The sequence below is a fragment of the Rattus rattus genome, chromosome 3 (genome assembly GCF_011064425.1).
Source record: "Rattus rattus isolate New Zealand chromosome 3, Rrattus_CSIRO_v1, whole genome shotgun sequence".
In the NCBI taxonomy this organism is placed as follows: domain Eukaryota; kingdom Metazoa; phylum Chordata; class Mammalia; order Rodentia; family Muridae; genus Rattus; species Rattus rattus.
Genome location: NC_046156.1, coordinates 96,029,184 through 96,048,830, shown reverse-complemented (window position 1 = coordinate 96,048,830; position 19,647 = coordinate 96,029,184). Strand labels below are relative to the sequence as shown.

General features: G+C 42.9%; 1 protein-coding gene across 1 annotated transcript in view; it reads left to right on the top strand.

The window, feature by feature from the left end:
• Nucleotides 1–7,617, top strand: part of Wwtr1 (WW domain containing transcription regulator 1) — a 118,524-nt gene extending 110,907 nt beyond the window's left edge. Inside the window, exons 6-7 of the mRNA XM_032898349.1 lie at nt 526–638; nt 4,183–7,617. Of these exons, the coding sequence (XP_032754240.1) occupies nt 526–638; nt 4,183–4,367 (298 nt within the window). The 3' untranslated portion in view covers nt 4,368–7,617. The remainder of the gene's footprint in view (nt 1–525; nt 639–4,182) is intronic.
• Nucleotides 7,618–19,647: the final 12,030 nt, after the last annotated feature.

The following is a 19,647-nucleotide window of genomic DNA, read 5'->3' as shown; positions in this document are numbered from 1 at the left end:
CGTTGGAACCCATCCCTGCCACCACTAAGCTTCCTGCCTCCCTGCTTTCCCCAGGAGCGGCCACTCTTCAGAAAGTGGTGTGTTTCTGTCACAGTGAACTTTGCTATTTTTCTGGATCCCCTCTCCCCAGCCTCTGAGTGTTGTGATTACAGACGTGGCCCACCATGAGTGGCTATATACATACTTTTACCATGAATGTGCGTATCTATGAGCATGATTCAGCACTATTTCCTGGTTTTTACAAGATTTACACAAATATATCTGCATATAGAATAGGGTCCAAATGATTATTTTGAGACCACAAAGAACCCAGTGTCCTTGTATGGTGAGCGGCCAGTTTTAGTGCATATAATCGATTGGTTTTGGTAAGATCAGGTTATATGTTTCAAAATTAAAAGGACCACGTATACGTTTCTCCCTTTCACTGATTGAGTTCTGTGACTGCATTTTAATTGTGAACTTTATTGAGTAGACTCACATTGAGGTCTTATTTGTTTGTTTGTTTGTTTGTTTGTCTGTCTGCAGAGGGCCCTATCATTCACGGGAGCAGAGCACAGACAGCGGCCTGGGGCTAGGGTGTTACAGTGTCCCTACCACTCCAGAAGACTTCCTCAGCAACATGGATGAGATGGACACAGGTGGGCACACAGCCTGCAACCGTTTGTTGTGTGTCTTCATTTTCAAGTTGTCCCCTCAGTTCTTGCACTCCTAAAATCCTAAAATCCTGAAACACAAACCCTCAACATAAACGGACAGCTAAAATTCCACTCACTCCGCTCTTACTAATTGTAGGCCTTTCGGAGTTTGTGCTAACATGGCTTCATGTATACATGGGGTTGTAAGACCCCACCCCCATCCTTTTTAGTCTGTCGCTGTCTTCAGAACCATACTATTCATGACTGCAGTGGGGTGGCTATGCTGCACCCCCTTTCTAGATGTGACGAACAGCCCACTTCTTCTATGGGGGGAAGACACTCTCTTTGGTTCTCCAGGCATGCCGATGTTTTCGTGTCACTCACTGGTTTGGGAAGGGATTGACTGTGGTCATTTAGAAAATGAACCACTCAGAGGATTCTGTTCTAGCATAGCACCCCGCTTCAGCAATTGACAAGAAGACACAAACATGATTTTCCTAGTCCCCAGCTTGTGTATGCTGTAGAGGAAGCATGTCCAAACTTTTGACATTGGGACATGGTGTTGTCGTCTGCTAAGTTCAAATTTGAGAACTGCATGATTGAGCTTTTAAAAAAAAATTATAAAATAATCTCTATATTTTAAGTAAGCTTGCCCTTTGGTGTTGGGACACAGATTTTCTTTCACTCCCTCCTAACCTTTCTCCCCCTTTCCCTCCCTCCCTCCCTCCCTCCCTCCCTCCCTCCTTTTCTCCCTCATTCTTTCTCCCTTCCTTTAATTTTGAGTCAGGGTCTCTCTGCACCTCGTGCTGTGCTGGAACTTGTATGTAGACCGGGTTGACCTTGAACTTCAAGAGATCCTCCTGCCCCTGCCTTCTGAGTACAGCACTAATAGCAATTAAAGGCATGGACCACCATGCTCAGCTTACGTATAGTTCTTTTTGGTCCTTCTAGCTAAGCCAAAATTAAATGACAGCTTAAGTATATGCTCTTTATAAATACTTTTGCAAGTTTCTCTTCCAATATTCATGACAGAAAAGCAGTTGTGCTGGAGACATGGTTCAGCACTTGATGCTCTCCCAGAAGACCCAGGTTCAGCATCTACGTGTGGCTTACAACTATCTGTAACTTCAGTTCCAGGGAATACAACACCCTCTTCTGACCTTTGTAGGCACCAAACAGTCAGGAATTACACAAACATTTATGCACGCAAACACACACACACACATGTAGTAGTTCTAAAACAAAAATGAAAGATTGCCTCCCGAATCATTGGTTTGCGGTAGCTTAGCATCCTTTGTGCACGTCCAGCTACCGCGTGCTGCTGTGAGTCTAAAGTGTTGAGTCTGAATGGCAGACTCATAGCCAGGTTTACAGTGCAGCCTTGTGAAAGTACAGGACAGCATCTCCAGGTTTTGTAGGCTGACAGGAGTAGGTGGGCAGTATAGGAGGGGTTGTGAAGAGTCACATAGGGGTGGTATTCACTGGGCTGTGTTTGATTTATTACTTCTCTTCTGCACCCCTTTCATCTTTTCACACAACCCTCCCCCCACATTTTGCTTCCTTATCGGGTGGCAGCTTCCTTTGTTGTTTACTTTCCTCTTTTAAACACTGGGAATCCAGTGAGGGCAAAAGAAATAAGGGGAGAGCTCAGGGGAATCTTAAAAAGATGGATTCTCTCCTATAGGTTTCCAGTGTTAAGTAGGTAAATGGGGAGTGCTTTTGAAGATGTAATACTCAATTTGATGGTGTCTTGAAAAGAACACAGGCAACATTCAACTTGAGTTGAGTCTTTGTCTCTCCACTCTCTGGTAACTGTGTTCTCTATGGAACCCCTCTGAGTTTCAGCTCTCACCCGTGAAATGAGTGTTCTTCTGTGTGTGCCCCACCATTGAAGAAGTCTGTTGATGAACTAGATTTGATAAACACTATGGTAGCTTTAATTGGGTTAAGGGAGTGTGAACTCATTGAGTTCAGGGTTACCTCTGTGAAGTGTTTGTAGGAAATGGACATAAACTGTTAAAGAGAGACATGGAATATTTAGTCATTAGCTGAGGGCAGGCAGAGCTCAGTAGTGGCCAGAAGATTGTTGAATCTGCCAATCACATTGACCGCTTCCCCATGAGCAACACTCTCCCTTTTTGCAACAAGTACACACACCTGGACTTGAATGAAGATGGAACAAAGCTATATTAACATAAACAAAATCTGGGCAGTCATTCATCCTTCCAGAATGTTCCATGAAAACCACACCTCTGAAAAGACTGCCTATTTTTTTCTTAAGTAGCTTAAGTAACCAACCAACTCAAGTAATTAAATCTACAAAGATAAAAAAAAAAAAAAACAAAAAAAAACACAATGACATTGTAGAGTCACTGCAAAAAGAAACGCTTTAAGATTGTTAAGCTTGAAGATATTTTACTTGGCTTCTCTTGTGTTCATTTCTAGTGAGGAAGAATAGGAAGAATTCTTTAAAACAAAGACTTTGTTTGGGTAAAGTACATGTTCTCAAGAATTAGAGGATTGTACATTTTGAACTTTTAAAACACTTTATTTTTGTGCCGGTGTATGTCTGTGTGAGTTTATGCGTCCTATATGTATGCAGGTGTCTAGAGGCCAGGAGGACAACAGGTTCTCTGAGGCTGGAGTTACAGGTGTTTGTGTGCCAATATGTAGGTGCTGGTAACAGAACCCAGGTCCTTTGGAATAGTACTAAGTGTTCTTTACTGCTGAGCCATCTCTCCAGCCCCTGTAGTGATAACTTTACTAGATAGATGACATGGCCTTGCATGTGGCAGATACTGTGTTACTTTATTCCAGAAAGACTCTGTGACTTCCATTTCCAGGTAGTAAAGATGAGAATGGGACAAATTAAGTGTGCTTAAGGTCACACAGTGAAAAGGCGAGCTGTGTGATACCAGGTTTCCATGCATTTCCTCCCATAATACTGTTAGGTGAAGAACGCATTCTCATGTCTAATTCTGCGTGCTTAACTTTCTAGCATTTTTCTTAATTTGTGTTCTGCAGAATTCAAGTCTTATCGGGATAAACACTTCCAAAATAGAACTAGGTGGCTAATGTGTCTGTAGACATGAATCGTGAGTCATAGTAATACTTGAATTATCTGTACCCTTCTCAAGAGCTTAAAAGAAAAGTGTGTGGGGGGGTGTGGCTCAGTGGTTAAGAGCATCAGCTTCCAGGGCACCCTTGCTCAAGTCCCATTGCCTTCATGGTGGCTCACAACTGTCTGTTACTCCAGTTCTGTGGGTAATCAATACTCTCTGATCTGTGGGTACATATGATGCACAGGTAGAACGTAATACTCATAAAAGATGAGAGTGGCACTTCCCTTTAATCCCAGCACTCAGGAGGTAGAGGCAGGTGGATCTCTGTGATTTTGTGACCAGCCTGGTCTGCATAGTGAGTTCTGGGACAGTCAGAGGACATAGTGAGACCCTATCTTGAACAACAACAAAAGTTTAAATTAAAAAAAAATTAAGAACGTACAAGGAGGAAGTAACCTGGTTACCCTTCATTCTATCTATTACAGGTGAAAATTCGGGTCAGACAGCCATGACCGTCAATGCCCAGCAGACCCGCTTCCCTGATTTCCTGGACTGCCTCCCAGGAACAAATGTTGACCTCGGGACTTTGGAGTCTGAAGATCTGATCCCCCTCTTCAATGATGTAGAGTCTGCTCTGAACAAAAGCGAGCCCTTCCTCACCTGGCTGTAGTGTGATGCCGCCGTGAGCTGACGTGTCCTGGGCCTTGTGGACCAAGTGCTGGAGCGGAGCGGGCCTGCAGTGCACCGCGTTCTGCCTTCGTACTCACACTCCTTGTCCATATGGCCGCTTAATCATTGCCTGGTTTTGATTTGCAGGAACTTATGTTACACACAAATAAATATTCTCTTTTCATTTTCTGCAAGCCTGCATTTCTGTGGCAGATAAAGCAGGATTGATTGTGCAGAATAACTTTTTTTTTTTTTTTTTTTAAGAAAATGCCTGCTGCCCTATGGCCAAGCTTTATTGCAATTAGCTGAAATTCATGTATCAATTGATTCTAAGCCATAAAAAGCTGACCTCAGGCAGTGAATTCTGATAGGCAGCTTGGTCCAGGAAGCGTGCACAAAGACCTGATTCACAGTTTCAAAAACTGTACTGATAACAGTAGTAACAAATGCTTTGAAATGTATTTAACTTGACCTTTAAAAAAAAGTCACTGTATGGATAGTGATTTTCTCCTGTAGGAAATACAGTGTAGTTTGGGATCCACGCTGGCTCTGATGGCTTCTCTCATTCTGTGTTTACAAGGACACAGAGTATTAATGTTGTCACCCTTCATCATTTTCCTGCATAGCAGCTCAGCTCTGTGAACAGGAGAGTAACCGCAACGTCTGTCACAATTCTTGCAGGACAGATCGTGTGAAAGAGACCAGTTTGGTATTAGTGTGAATGATTACAGAGCAAAACTATTTTTTATCGCAACTTGGATTGTTTTCAAAATGCAGCCTAGAATTTGATGTTTGTTTTTATATTAAAAAAAAAAACCCTGTAATTTTGTAACTATTACAAAGGGTAGCCAGATGTTTTTGATAAATCAGTGGCAACTATATTTTTTGTCTTTTGAACCTGTTCTGAAAACGTCAGGCCAACATAGATCGCAGCCTGATGTCACATGCGTTTTGTATGCTGCATTTTGTATTCTGAGGCATTATTAGTTCTGCTTTCAAGATTTCAAGTGTTTAAAATAATCCTGTCTATGAAACTGAAGAATGAAGCAGATCTCTGATTAGCATATACAGAAAGGCCCTTGTCCGGGTATGTGGTGTAGATGTGTACTTCTGAATTCAGTAAAATTGATTCCTACGTGTGCTAGCCTAATCCCTTTGCTAAGTCGGTAAGAGAAGTCTAAGGTATGTACCCAATACCTCGTATGTAACCAACATTGTTTTGTTAGCTTATAGGACTGAGAGTTTCATGGTCATCTGGCCGGCAGTCTGCCTGCGCTTGCAATGAAGTCCTTAGCTGTTTAGTGTTTCGAACTGACGTTATTTATAATCTATGAATTTAATCTCTTTTTTTTATTTTTTGCAAAGACATCAAGAATCTGGAAGGCAGCTTTCGGTTGCCACGAGGGTGGGGGCTTTGTTGGGGATCTTCAGTGAGATCCCTTTTGATCCATGGGAATAGGAATGCACAGAGTACATTTTGATCTTGGTGGGAAGAGGCAAGTAGAAAGGTCAGAGACAAAGTCGCATAGCCAGGGAACATGGCGGAAAGGCCAGTTGATGTGAAATGAGGCAGATGTGTCAGAACCCCCCAAAAACAAGGCAAGCAAGACGTGCGAGAAAGTGCCCCAAAGAGCAAAGCAACAATTTTCTCTCATCGCCTTTATGCCAAAAGACACTGCAGTTAGGGAGAAGAGGGTTAGGGCGCACTTTACCGGGGAGGGGCAGAGGAGGGAGGGGCTGTGACACTGTCCATGTATTGCCAAACGTCTTGACAGACAAAATCATGGACTCTTGTGACTTCCAGCACTCTTAAAGTGATTTCTCTTTTCCTGAAGGAACCCCAATTTATGTCCAGGTAATTCCTTGTTTTCTCTGAGCACTCCGAGAGAGGCGCAAAGATATTTATGTTGCTACTAGGTTGAAAGGGAGCACTCTTTCGTTTCCTCTTTCGTTAGCAAAAGTTGCAAAAAAGAGTTATACATTCTTTCTGAGGAAAACCAAAAACAAGCCAAAACACAAGGGACCTAACAAAGCTTGACAGTGTTACTGTATTTAAAAATATTTTTATAGATGCATTTCAGGTTATTAAGTGTAAAAAAAAAAGATACTTTTTTTAAAAAAAAAAATTAGTTAAATCATCTATGATTTATGTTACCAAGTTTTAGAAGCAATTTTCTAGTAAGCTTGTGGCATTATGAAATACTACAATAATTTTCTTAGTAAATTAGTTTAAACCTTTTTAATTAATATAGTATTTTTCTAGAATAAAATATGGCCCTTGACTGTTTACTAATAGATAAAGCCAGATATGATTGTTGTTTTTTAAGAACATAAAATGTGGTTTGTTACAGAACACTAAAGCTAGAAATCAGACCTTTTTTCCTAGTTCTGAGTGAACCCAAGACTTCATGTGTGTCAGGCAAGTGCTTCCCAGTGGAGAGTCACCCCAGACCTCAGAGCAGTCTCTTAGTGGTTCTTTGGTATTATTATAAGTATTAATATTTTCTAAGAATTCATAATAAGGTGCTATTCATATACTATATCGTACTATAAGCCAACTATCAGACAATCTAGTCTTCTTAGTCCTAAGTCAATACATTTTGCCATGTCATCTCCAAATTTTGTCATAGAATAGACAATTTTTTAAAAGTTTGATTCAAAACACATTTCTCTTGGTAAGATACACTTTACTGAAGCATTTGAATAGCTAAACATCCTGTCATGTGTTAGCAGTAGGTGATATTTAGGCCGAGTTTCACTGTAGTATCCAGGATGTAAAATGTATTCCTGTCATTGATTTCTCGGTGTGTGAGAAACACATAAAACAGAATAAGCCTTAGCCTCCTGGGCACTGTTCAGCAGAAAGGAATCTGCAGAAGGTGACGTGAATTGATAGGCATGTCACGGAGTACTGTGTTCTTATGATGTGATCAGAAGCAACTTCTGAAAGTCCAACTTTCGTGGAACAAAACAAGCCATTCAGAAAGGAAAACGGTTAATTCAAAATGGTGATTGACGGAGACCCCTTCTGACACTGTATATGTGCTAATACTTTAACTTAATTTTTTCTTTTTCTTTTTTTTATTTCTACGTTTTACCAAGTGGGACCTGTGTTGTTGATTTATAATCCAGTATGTTCTACATACAGGAAATGTGCGGCCAAATCCATCAGATCAAACCATTTTATCTGGAGTTTGGTACAGGTTTTACTTCGCAATTCTATATAAAAAATAAATACGATTGAACTTCAACTTGGGCCTTTGTTTCTGTCCCGTGGGATGGTCATTTACTGAGGGCTTTGGGTGGATCTGAAGTGGCTTCTACAACCCCTGGCAGACAACGAGAAAGACAGGGAGATCTGAGGTTCTGTAGACAAATGTGCTTTGGACTACGTGGCCTTCAATGATATGATTGTCCACGGATTTTTAGATCCTATTTCACTTGAGGTACCCAGGAAGACTTTTAAAGGTACGAATTTAAAAAACAAATAAAAGAACCCTCATTACCCTTTGAACACCCTCATCAAAAAACAACATGGTGTCTTCCCCCCTTGTTTTAACTGGAAACAAAGCAAACTGCTATCATTAATCCTGAATCTGGGTTCTGGCCATGTTTGCTTCTCATTGTTACTGTGGCTTCCACCCACCTACCTGTTTGCAGTGCTGGGGGCTAACTCTGTTAGGAATGAGGTGCTTCCACCCCACCAGACCAGGCTTATGTCGTCATTAGAGCTACGTTTCTTCCTCACTCATTTCCTGTGCAGTACTGAGGACTGAAGTCAGGGTCTTACACAGGCCAAGCAGGAGCCTTACCACCCAGCAGTAGCCTTCAGCCTGCTTGCTTACTTTGAAAGTTATAAGGGCTTTTGGTTGAAAATGCTAAGTACTCACATAATAAATGGTTTATATTCCCCAAATCTCAAATAAAAAAAAGGCTTTTCCCCCTATGGCATAATTATTTTTTAATAGCAAAAAAAAAAAAAAAAAAAATCAATTATATAGGCTGTTTGATACTTTTTTTTTTTTTTTTTTTTGCTTACATGACATTGTTGATACTTATGGAGCACTTACCGCATGCTGACACTTCACAAAGCATTTACATATTGTCTGGTTTCATCAAGTTTCTCACATTGGTGTAGATGATGGAGGCTTCCCCATGCTGAGCAGTTCATTCCCATGCGGTCACTCAGTAAGCAAACAGTGTCTCGTGAGCAGCTCCACCCTGGTACATATCATATTCTGTTATTTTAAATTGCAAGTAATATATTTTGTGTAGGTCCCCCCCCCCCCGATTATTTCTTGCTGTAGTGGACAGTCAGCCTGTGGCTAGAAGTTTCTAGGATGGAGTCCTGCCTCAAAATTTATGTGGCTTTAAATTTGATGTATTCTACCAACGATTTTACCTAAAAAATGACTGCCAGTTTACACTCCCAACAACACACATGCAAAAAAACCTTGTCACCATTGCCAGTCTAGGGCTTGACATTGTATAATCAAGGGAAAGTATTTTACTCCTGAACAACGCAGTCCTTGCAGTATTGCTGAGTTAATTTTTTCTATTTCTTTCTTTTTTTTTTTTTTTTTTTTTTTTTTTTTTTTCGGAGCTGGGGCCTTGCGTTTTTTTTTTTTTTTTTTATTGCATAGTTTACCCAGTTCACTTTAGATCCCGTCTTACCTTCCCCGGAGTCATGTGAGCCTTTCAAGCAGAAAGCTAGAAAGTCTCCCAGGGATCCAGCAGAGGCCTGCTGTGGGCTTCTGCCTGAGAGAAAGCTCTGGCTTTGTTTCTTCCTATACTAGTTACTTGTTAGCTCTGTGTTGATACGACATGACCAATACAACTTACAGGAGAAAGGGCATGAGTCTGTCTTACCAGGAAGGCATGGCTCCCAGCTCCTAAGCAGCAGACGTGCTGGTCAGAGCAGGAAGCTGAAGGCTCAGGTCTTCAGCCATCACAGCAGGCAGGGTTCTCCAGGGCAAGTCCAGTGATATACTTCTCCCTCAAGGCCAGACCTCTAAGTTTCCCAAACTGCAGTCTTTTGGCAGCCACGTGTTCAAATTCCCCAGGCTATGGAAGATGCTTCATTTCAACCACCACAACTTCTTTTCCTGCTGTTCCTACTGTCTTACCAGTCTCCCTTACGTACTGTATCAACTTTTCATTGCTGTGACAAAATACCAGAGTTTAGAGGAGAGAGCATAGGGGAAATTAATTCGGTTCATGGCTTCAGAAGTTCAATTTCATGGTTTTATTCCACTGATTCCATTGATTATCAGCCCGAGCCAAGGCTGAAACATCATGGGAGAAAGGAATAGGCAATCAAGGTAATTTTACTGTTTGGTGACCAGAAAGCAGGAAGAGAAATGGTTAAGGGATAAGACATACTCTTCAAAGACATGTAATGACCTTCTTCCATCTAGGTCCCACCAATGGCCCAGCAATGCAAATACATGAATGACAAAGCTGGGCCATTACTACTACTGATCAGAAATTGTACACTATTTCACCTCTAATAAAATTCAAAAGGGCTAGAAACAGGTGCTGGCCAGAATATAGGAGAACAAACACTGCAGTGCTGGCAGATGTGTGAGTGGATACCAGAGCTTTAACCAATGTAGCTGGCAGCTAGTTCTGTTTTGTTCTCCACCATGGCCCTAGTTCCTAAGCTCACACGCCAAGCAATATTTGAGGTAGAGAGAAGACACATAGAAAAACAGTACTGCAAAAAGGGGAAAGAGTTTGTAAGGAAGGTTGGTTGAACAAGTTGTTTGCCAATTAATTAATGGAACAATTATCTCAGTAAGTTCACGTAGTGGATGGGTGGAGCTGGATGAACAGATCTGTGACTACAGCTGACGCCCCTGTTCAGGAGTTTCCTCTCTCTATTCTCTCTCCCCTTCCCTCTTCCTCCCTCCCCCATCCTTCCCCCCCTTTCTCTCTCCTCACTCCTTCTCTTCTCCTTCCTTCCTCTGTCCTTTTCTTACCAGTTTCTTTTTCTTCTCTCTTTAAATTTTTCCCTTGGATCATAATGTGTGGAGAATTTTTTTATTGCCAGTACTAAAATTTTAAGACCTGAGTTGGACATGGTGGTGCATACCTTTAATCCCAGCACCCCAGACACAGATAGGTGAAGCCAGTGTGGTCTACAGAGCAAGTTCACAGACAGCTGAGACTACACAGAGAATCCTGCCCCCCCCCCAGTCCCCAAAATGACGACTGTGTGATAGGGTGTTTCCCTTGGGACACTCAGTCCTTTTAACTATGATTAAACACTGTGTGGATGGCTGTGCGGACATCAGAGCTGCTGGATATATAATTTACTTTCACTCCACTGGGAGCACATTTGACAAATCTTTCAGGTGCTATGCTGAGACTGGAGGGCTGACATGTGCCTCACCCAGAATAAAGAAGTTCTTTAAATGCATTAGCGCGAATATAGAGTCAAGATCCGAAACCTTATCCCCTGTGTATGAGTTTCTGGTCACTTGAGTGAATCAAGTCTGTGAACTCTGCTCCTGAAACAGAGTGAGTCAGCCTGATATGCTCGGATCCTGGAAGCAGAACTCAGTGTAAGCCAGGTAGAATTTGGTCAAAAGTGCCACATTTCAGTATCTACTGGTTATTATAAGATGTTCCCAGACATTTACACTGAATTCCAGACAGCTCATAGATAAGTGTACCCAACTCTATTCCCAGGAAGGTATGGTGTCAAGGACCTGACTGGGGTGGCAGTAGAATGAAAAAAGGACAAACATACAGACAAGCTGGGGTCTGAGGGACCCCAAACCACAAGTGTTTATTATATAGAACTGAATGGAGAGGCAGAGGCTTTGCATACAGCTGAACGGGAGGTAAGGTTTATGGGGATAGAGGTAGATCAAGCTTCCAGGTTAGTTAATTTTCATGGGAACAATCTTCAGGCCATAAATGCCCAGGGGCAGAAAGGTATGCTGGACAGTTTTGCATACGCTGTCAACACCTATATTGGGCTCCAGAGAAATGCTCTTATTTCCTTCTGGATCTGAGGCAAGGGTGCTTGATGCAGTCATGTTTGTGTTAAAAGCAAGCATCTGCATAGAACTTCATCCACTCGGCTTCCTCTGCCCTCCAGAGCACTGTTCCAGTAAGCAGATAAATCTCTCTAGAGAGGAGTGCGTTTTCTTTAACCTTGCATTTTCCATGCCTAGGCAAAGAAGGAGCTGAGCGCGCATCAGCACACACGTGGCTGATTCTTTGTTGCAGCACAGGCACTGTACAGGCAGAGAGCCTGATCGCCTTTGTAGAACCCTGACCTGAGAGTTCAGCCAGTGCCTGTGACGGTTGTGGGAACACACAGCTGTGAAGGAGAGTGGGAACAGTGTCAGGTGGGTGATGCTGGCCTGAGCCTTTTGTCTTCAGGAGGCTCCCAGGCATCTCAGGTGAAGGAAACAAGACAGAGAACACGGAGGGTCACTCATTCATCCTAAGGCAAGTCTTGCTATACAGACTAAGCTGATCCCAGACAAGCCAGGTATACAGAAACCTTGAAGAGACGGTGCAGTTTCAGAGCTGAGATTTATCTTATATGCATGGTGGAACCTACTAGAACAGTGGTTGTCAATCTGTAAGTTGCAACCCCTTTGAGGGCCACTTATCAGATATCCTGCCTATCAGATATTTACTTTATGATTCACAGCAGTAGCAAAATTATTAAGTAGCAATGAAATAATTTTGTGGTTGGGGCGTCACCAGCCTATGAGAAACTATATTAAAGGTTTGCAGCATGAGAACTACTGCACTAGATGGTTTTGATGGGTGGATGACTTAAACGGAGAGAAGTTGGCCCTTTCCATGCCCAAGGACCTATACGGTACCAGGAGCATTAGGAGAAATTGAAGTCACTCACTGGCCACGGGGAATTGGTTTCAGGATGCCAAACTCTGCAGACCTTTACATAAAATGGCTGAGTGTTGTAGCGGTGAATTACTTAACTGCTTTGACTCCTAACGGGTTGCATGCGCTGTACCCACTCAAGAGCTCTCTGGTTTCTCCAATGAAAGATACTCATGAGCCAGCTAATTTTGTTATGCCTTGACTAGTGCAATGGTAGGGCTTTTCTAAACCTCTCCGCAGCCAGCACATTCTCCCATCCGGGATTCCTGACTTAACACCCCTGAAATCTGTATTTTATCTTGTTGCCTTGGCTCCTTCTGGGTGCCAATCTTATCTTTGCTGCCCAAGACGCTTCTGGGCAGCCCTTCGGAGCCGCTTTCCTTCTCGTACCTACGTTTCTGCCGTTAAGCCCTCCTGTTCCATCCTGGTGTAGATGCTTTCTTTTTTCCCCCCTGTGTTTCTTCTCCTGGGCACCTAAAAGTCCCTCTCTGCTCAGCCATCGGCCATTGGTTCTCCTTTTTTAAAAATTTTTATTAGATATATTTCTTTATTTACATTTCAAATGTTATTCCCTTTCCCATTTTCCTGTCCATAAGTCCCCTTCTCTCCCCCTCCCCCAAACGGATGTTCTCCTCCATCCACCTCCCTTTCTGCCCCCCCTCCGACATTGGGGAGGGTCCAACCTTGGAAGGACCAAGGACTTCCCCTTCCACTGGTGCCCAAACAAGGCTATTCTCTGCTACCTATGCAGTTGGAGCCCTGGGTCAGTCCATGTATAGTCTTTGGGTAGTGCTTTAGTCCCTGGAAAGCACTGGTTGGTTGGCATTGTTGCTCTTATGGGGTTGCAAGCCCCTTGACCTCTTTCAATCCTTCCTCTAATTCCCCCAAATGGGGTCCTGTTCTCATTTCAGTGGTTTGCTGCTAGCATTGACTTCTGTATTGGACAAGCTCTGGATGTGTCTCTCAGGAGAGATATATATCCAGTTCCTTTCAGCATGCACCTTTTAGCTTTATCAATCTTAACTAGTTTTGATGTCTCTCTATATATGGGACACATGTGGGGCAGGCTCTGAATGGCCGTTCCTTTAGTCTCTGCTCTAAACTTTGCCTCTGTATTCCCTCCTATGAATATTTTTGCTCCTCCTTTTAAGAAGGGGTGGGAGCATCCGCATTTAGGTCGTCCTTCTTCTTGAACTTCCTGTGGTCTGTGGATTGCATCTTGGGTAATTTGAGCTTTTTGACTAATATCCACTTATCAATGAGTACATACCATGTATGTCTTTCTGTGATTGGGTTAGCTCACTCAGGATGATATTTTCCAGTTCCAACCATTTGCCTACGAATTTCATAAAGTCATTGTTTTTGATAGCTGAGTAATATTCCATTGTGTAGATGTACCACATTTTTTGTATCCATTCCTCTGTTGTAGGGCATCTGGGTTTTTTCCAGCTTCTGGCTATTATAAATAAGGCTGCTATGAACGTAGTGGACCATGTGTCTTTGTTGTATGTTGGAGCATCTTTTGGGTATATGCCCGGGAGAGGTATAGCTCCCGTAAAGAACTGCAGGGCAAAACAAGTAAACAAGTAGAAGCCCTTAAAGAGGAAGCACAAAAATCCCTGAAAGAATTTCAGGAAAACACAACCAGACAGGTAAAGGAGTTGAACAAAACCATCCAAGATTTAAAAATGGAAATAGAAACAATAAAGAAAGCACAAAGGGAGACAACCCTGGAGATAGAAAACCTTGATCATTGATACAAGCATCACCAACAGAATAAAAGAGATAGAAGAGAGAATCTCAGGGGCAGAAGATACCATAGAAAACATCGACACAACTGTGAAAGATAATGTAAAACCCAAAAGGCTCCTAGCCCAAAACATCCAGGGAATCCAGGACACAATGAGAAGATCAAACCTAAGGAAAATAGGTATAGAAGAGAGTGAAGACTCACAAATTAAAGGGTCAGTAAATATCTTCAACAAAATTATAGACGAAAACTTCCCTAACCTAAAGAAAGAGACACTCATTTCCTTTTTTCTTTGAAAAAATTTTATTTATATGAATACACTATAACTGATTTCAGACACACCAGAAGAGTGCCTCGGATCCCATTACCGATGGTTGTGAGCCACCATGTGAGTTCTGGGAATTGCACTCAGGACCTCTGGAAGAGCAGTTAGTGCTCTGAACTACTGAGCCATCTCCCCAGTCCTACACTCACTTTCTTAAAACCTTTTTTCAGTCTCCTAGTTCTAACAGACTGAAGGTTGAGAATATGGCATTCTTTTATCTTTTTGTGTGTAGATGTGTGTGCCATTGCGCACATGTGCATGTCAGAGAACAATCTCAGGGGTTGGTCATTGCTTTCTACTTTGCGTGGTACAAGGTCTCCTGTTTGCTGTCTGGTGCAAGAGCTGCTGGGAACTCTCCTGTCTCCACCTTACATCTCACCCTGGGGATGGTGGAATTACACAGGTTCATTACTTCCCCCAACTTTCCTGGATTCTGGGGACAGAACTCAGGTCTTCACATTTGCTCAGGGAGCCTTTTATTTACCATCTTAGTTATGCTTTTATTGCCATAACAAAACACCATGATCATGATCAAGGCTAATGATTTTTCTAAAGAAGCACTTAACTTGAGACTCATGATTCCATAGGATGATTGAGTCTATAACCATCCAGGTGGGGAGCATGGCTGTAGGGCGCCCTCCAGTGGTGAACAACAGTACTGCGCATACGCAGGTTTTGCACCTGGTGTCAGTTGGCCAGTAATATGCTAATGAGGGGGGCGGTACCATGCTGGTGGGGTGATTCGTTCTCCACCAATCCCTGGAGGACAAGTAGTGGGGTGATAGTGGGATGACAGTGGGGTGATAGTGGGGTGACCGTGCCCCACCAATCCCTGAGAGATTATTAGCATACTGTTGTGTATATAAGGCGATCGACATTGCTGCTCGTGGTCCCCTTGTCAACAATGAAGGTGTCCTGCAGGCTGTTGAGAAGAATCCAACTGTGTTGCATCTTCCTTGCCAGCCGAGGTGGGCGTGACACATGGCAGCCAGCCAGCAAGCAAGCATGACTCTGGGGCAGTAGCTTTTTTCTTTTTCTTTTCTTTCTTTTTTTTTTTTTTTTTCGGGTTGTGGTCCGAAACCCGGGGCTTTGAACTTTTTTGGAAAGAGTTTTCCTTTTTACTTAATTTCCTAACCCTTTTTTTTTTTTTTTTTTTTTTTTTTTTTTTTTTTTTTTTCGAGTTGGGGACCCGAACTCAGGGCCTTGCGCATGCTAGGCAAGCGCTCTTCCACTGAGCTAAATCCCCAACCCCATGGATACAGGTTTTTAAAACCTCAAATCCCACACCACAGCGATACATGTCCTCCAACCAGGCTGTGCTTCTTAATCCTTCCCAAACAGTTCCACCAACTGGGGACCAGGCATTCAAATACAGGAAGGCGCCTGTGGGGCCATTCTCATCCAAGTCTCTATATCCAGTGAGCCATCTCTCCAGCTGCAGAATTTGACATTTTAACTACAGCTTTGCTCTGGATAAATGACAAACCAAATTACAGATCACTTTACTACAATACAGACAGGACACCTAATCTTTCTTCCCATCATTAGGATGAAGGGCTTCAGTCAAACATCGGGGTACGATGATGTGAGTTAATTTGTGGAGTTTGCAAAAATTGATAGCAATTAGCCCCTGATAGCCTAGGAAACAAACTCATCTATAAAATCATCCTGGAGTCAAGTAAGGGCTTCAGAGAAGCAAAATGAGAGTGCAGTATTAGTGAAAAAAAAAAAAATGCAGTACACTTCATGCATGGTTCCCTGCAGAGAGTGGGTGTGTAAGTGTTAATGAAAGGGTTATGTGGTCTAAATGAGAATGGCCCCTATATCTCATAGGGAGTGGCATTATTGGGAGTGTGGACTGTAGAGTAGGTGTGGCCTTGGTGGAGGAAGTGCGTCACTGGGAGGGTGGGCTTTGAGGTGTCAGAAGCTGAAGGCAAGCCGAGTGGCTCATTCTTCTGCTGCCCGAAGATGCAGATGTAGAACTCTCAGCTACCTCTCCAGAAGCATATCCGCCTCCGTGCCACCATGCGTCCTGCCATGCTGTTCTCCTTTATGTGAGTTGCCGTGGATACAGTGTCTCGTCACAGCAATAACATCCTAACTAATACAGAGGGCACACGTGGGCAATTTCCTTTACAAAGTTGCCCTGGCTCCATTCCTGCAGCTAGTTAAAACACTCATTGCTGTGCAGTTGTTACTGTGTCTTAGCCAAGTTTGTTAACCTTTAGTTTCTTTATAAAATTAGTATAAGAAAGGGTGGACAATGAGAAAACTGCAAAGACAAACAGCGTTGGCTTGTGTAAGACACACGTGGCATGTGGTCACATACAACTCCCTTTCCTTTTGCGTATTCTTCCCCTTCTTCCCAGGACAGATATTTCTCACAGCATTTACCATTATCTAAGGATAGAAAACGTAACTTGGCTCCCAACTGTGGTGCCTTATTACTTGGCAGCATCATGAGTCAGAGATTTTTGTCCACGTATGAACACTGAAACCTTTAATTTCTGATTGGTTTGGCTTTTTATCACTTCCATTCCTCATTCTTTGAGGTTTTTGGAAAACATTTTTTTTTTCCCCCGTGGGAAGCTACTGAAGAAAAGTTTAATTCTCTAGGACGGTACCTTGGACGTAATTGCTATGTATTGCCACTAGAGGGCAGCAGATAGTTTTGTCTAGGTATGGTGACAGCTCTGGAGGCAAACAGAACAGGGCATCACAGAAAAGGAAAAGATGTGTGGCGCGGACATTTTGGAGGCCTTCTTTGCATTTATCTGTGCATTCTTTGATGGAGAGATCCGTGGTTTTAGTGCTAGTGAGGTTATTAAAGACAAAGAAAATAGGAAGGAATAAAGTTTTTGTAAGAGCAGGTTCACAGCGTTGTTGATGGCTCTTCTGCTATAGACATCCTAAGTCTTTAGCATAGAATTAGAGTTCTTGGCTCCGCAGGAGGCTGAGGGATAGGAATTCCTCGTACTCAGCAAGCCAGAATGCCCTCACGTTTGAGGACGACTACATTTACTGAAGCCAGAAGTGGGTACGTTCGCTTGCTTACCTTTTAGTTTCTGACATATACAGCTATGGCTGTTCTGCATAACTGATTTTATTATAAAACATATATAAGCATAAGATTAAAAGCGTAAACACGGGGTTGAAGTGTACATGGTAACTTTCTGGATAGCACCTGGAGGACAGTGGAAAGAACAGCTGCCAATTAATGCTACCCAAGTGACCATTCTGGTGTCGTGATTTTGTTTGTTCTAGCAGGAAGTAGGAGGCAGCATGAGTCTCTGGACGGGTTTTATTTTTGCTTCAACTACATCCTCAGGAATTCTCTTTTTATCTCTCCCTCTCTGCTTTTCTGCCATCTCACAATATTAACATCTTTAAAGATTTACGTTTAGTTTATGTATATGGCTGTTTTGCCTACATGTGTGTCTATGCATTGTGTGCATGCTTGGTGCTCTCAGAGGCCAGGAGAAGGCATTAGATCCCCTGGAACTGGAGTCAGAAGTGGTTGAAAGCTACTATGTGGGTACTAGGAATTAAATTAAGGTTGTCTGGAGGAGTAGTCAGAGCTCTTCAGCACTGAGTTATCTCTCTAGTCCCCCATTATTAACATTGGATGCTTGCAAATGTCATATTTACTGTATATGATCTTAAATGTCCCTCAAAGGTCCATGTATTAAGGGCTTTCTGTTTCTCCCGAGCAGGACAACTTATTCCATTAATATAACAGAGTTGATATCTCCTTTAATTACCACTTACTATATACGTGACCCAAAGCTTAAAGAAGTGGACATGCTGAGGAGCCCCCACTCTGGATGAAAAAAAGGAGAACATAACAGGTCTGGGGTCAGCAAAGCCTCTACCACTATTCAAAGGAAATAGTGGGAGGCCAGGGCTTGTGTGATAGGAGCGAGATCACTGCAGGGACTGAACAAACTGTGGGAGGATAGCCAAAGGTATCGTGGGGAGAATTCAGGAATATGGAGCGTACACTGAAGAAGTCAGGCAGCGGGCACACCCAATCAAAAGCGAGAAGCCACGTGGGTCGCAAATGCTGAGACCATAAGCAGGCAGGAGAAGAAAGAATTTTAGGTGCTATGACGGTGTACATAGGGTGCCATGGGACAGTGTAGTAGACTGGCAGCAGGTATAGAAACTGAGAAACCCTGGCTTAGCTTAAGTAACAACACAAAGGGCCGGCGAGATGGCTCAACAGGTTAAGGTGCAAGCTACCAAGCCCGACTATCTGGGTTCCATCCACATGACATACGGAGAGAATTGGCTTCTCAGAGTTGTACTCTGACCTCTACACACGAACCTCCCTACATACACAATACCTGAAAGTAATTCTTAAAAAGAAACACCACATGTACACACATAAGGAAACTAAAAACCACTTCCCTCCTCTAGGTTTGGCATGGCAGCTTTGTGATATGTAAGCTTGGTTCGGCTGAGTGACAGCTCCTCATACCCGCTTTCTGGGCTTCCTGGCAGGACACTACCTAGATAGGACTCTTGCGAGTCCTGGTGGGCAGGGGGAAAGCAGCAGCTACCCGTTAGCTCATATGGACTATTGCTGACCCATGACCTCACCTCTGTCATACACAGACCTGCTCTGCAGCTCGCCACCTTCCCAGGATTCCCCTCCGTGCCTCTAACTCCTGGTTGGTTCCCTAAGAACTAAGTAACGTTCTTAGTCTTGTGCTAAGGGCTTCTCATTTCTACAGGACACACGTATCATGGATGTCGCCAGGAAAAAGGACAGCGTGTTAGTCCAAACCCATGAGCTCCAACTTCATCTTCTGTCTGGTTTTTACATCCATATCTGAGTGCCTTACTGACAGCCTACAGCGAGCACTTTAAGCCCCAGCGTCAGATATGAGAACAGCAAGATGGCTGCTTAACTGATGCTGATAATTAAGCTGTTGCAAGTGAAGTCACCGTAACATGTATGTGTGTATGTATACACATACATAAGCAATTTAGAATTGTTATGGTGTGTGTGTTACAAGAATCCTGGGAGCTGCTTTGTAGTAGTCACCAGATGGTACCAGAGAAATCCAGGTCCCTTCCTGAGGTTTCTTTGTAAAAAGAATTTAATAGTGGACTCAAATGGAAGCTCAAGAAAATAATTTATTAGAGTTTAAAATAAAACCCCAGGACAGGCATGCTACCAATCTCTATAGATGTCTGGAGGAGAAAAGAAAAAAAGCCAGGCTATTTGAATCACTGGTCTGGGGGTCCACCGTACATACTGGCAGGCAGCCGCATGGCAGGGAGGGAGGTAGTAGGGATAGAGTAAGAAATTCTAAATCAGGAAAAGAGTGT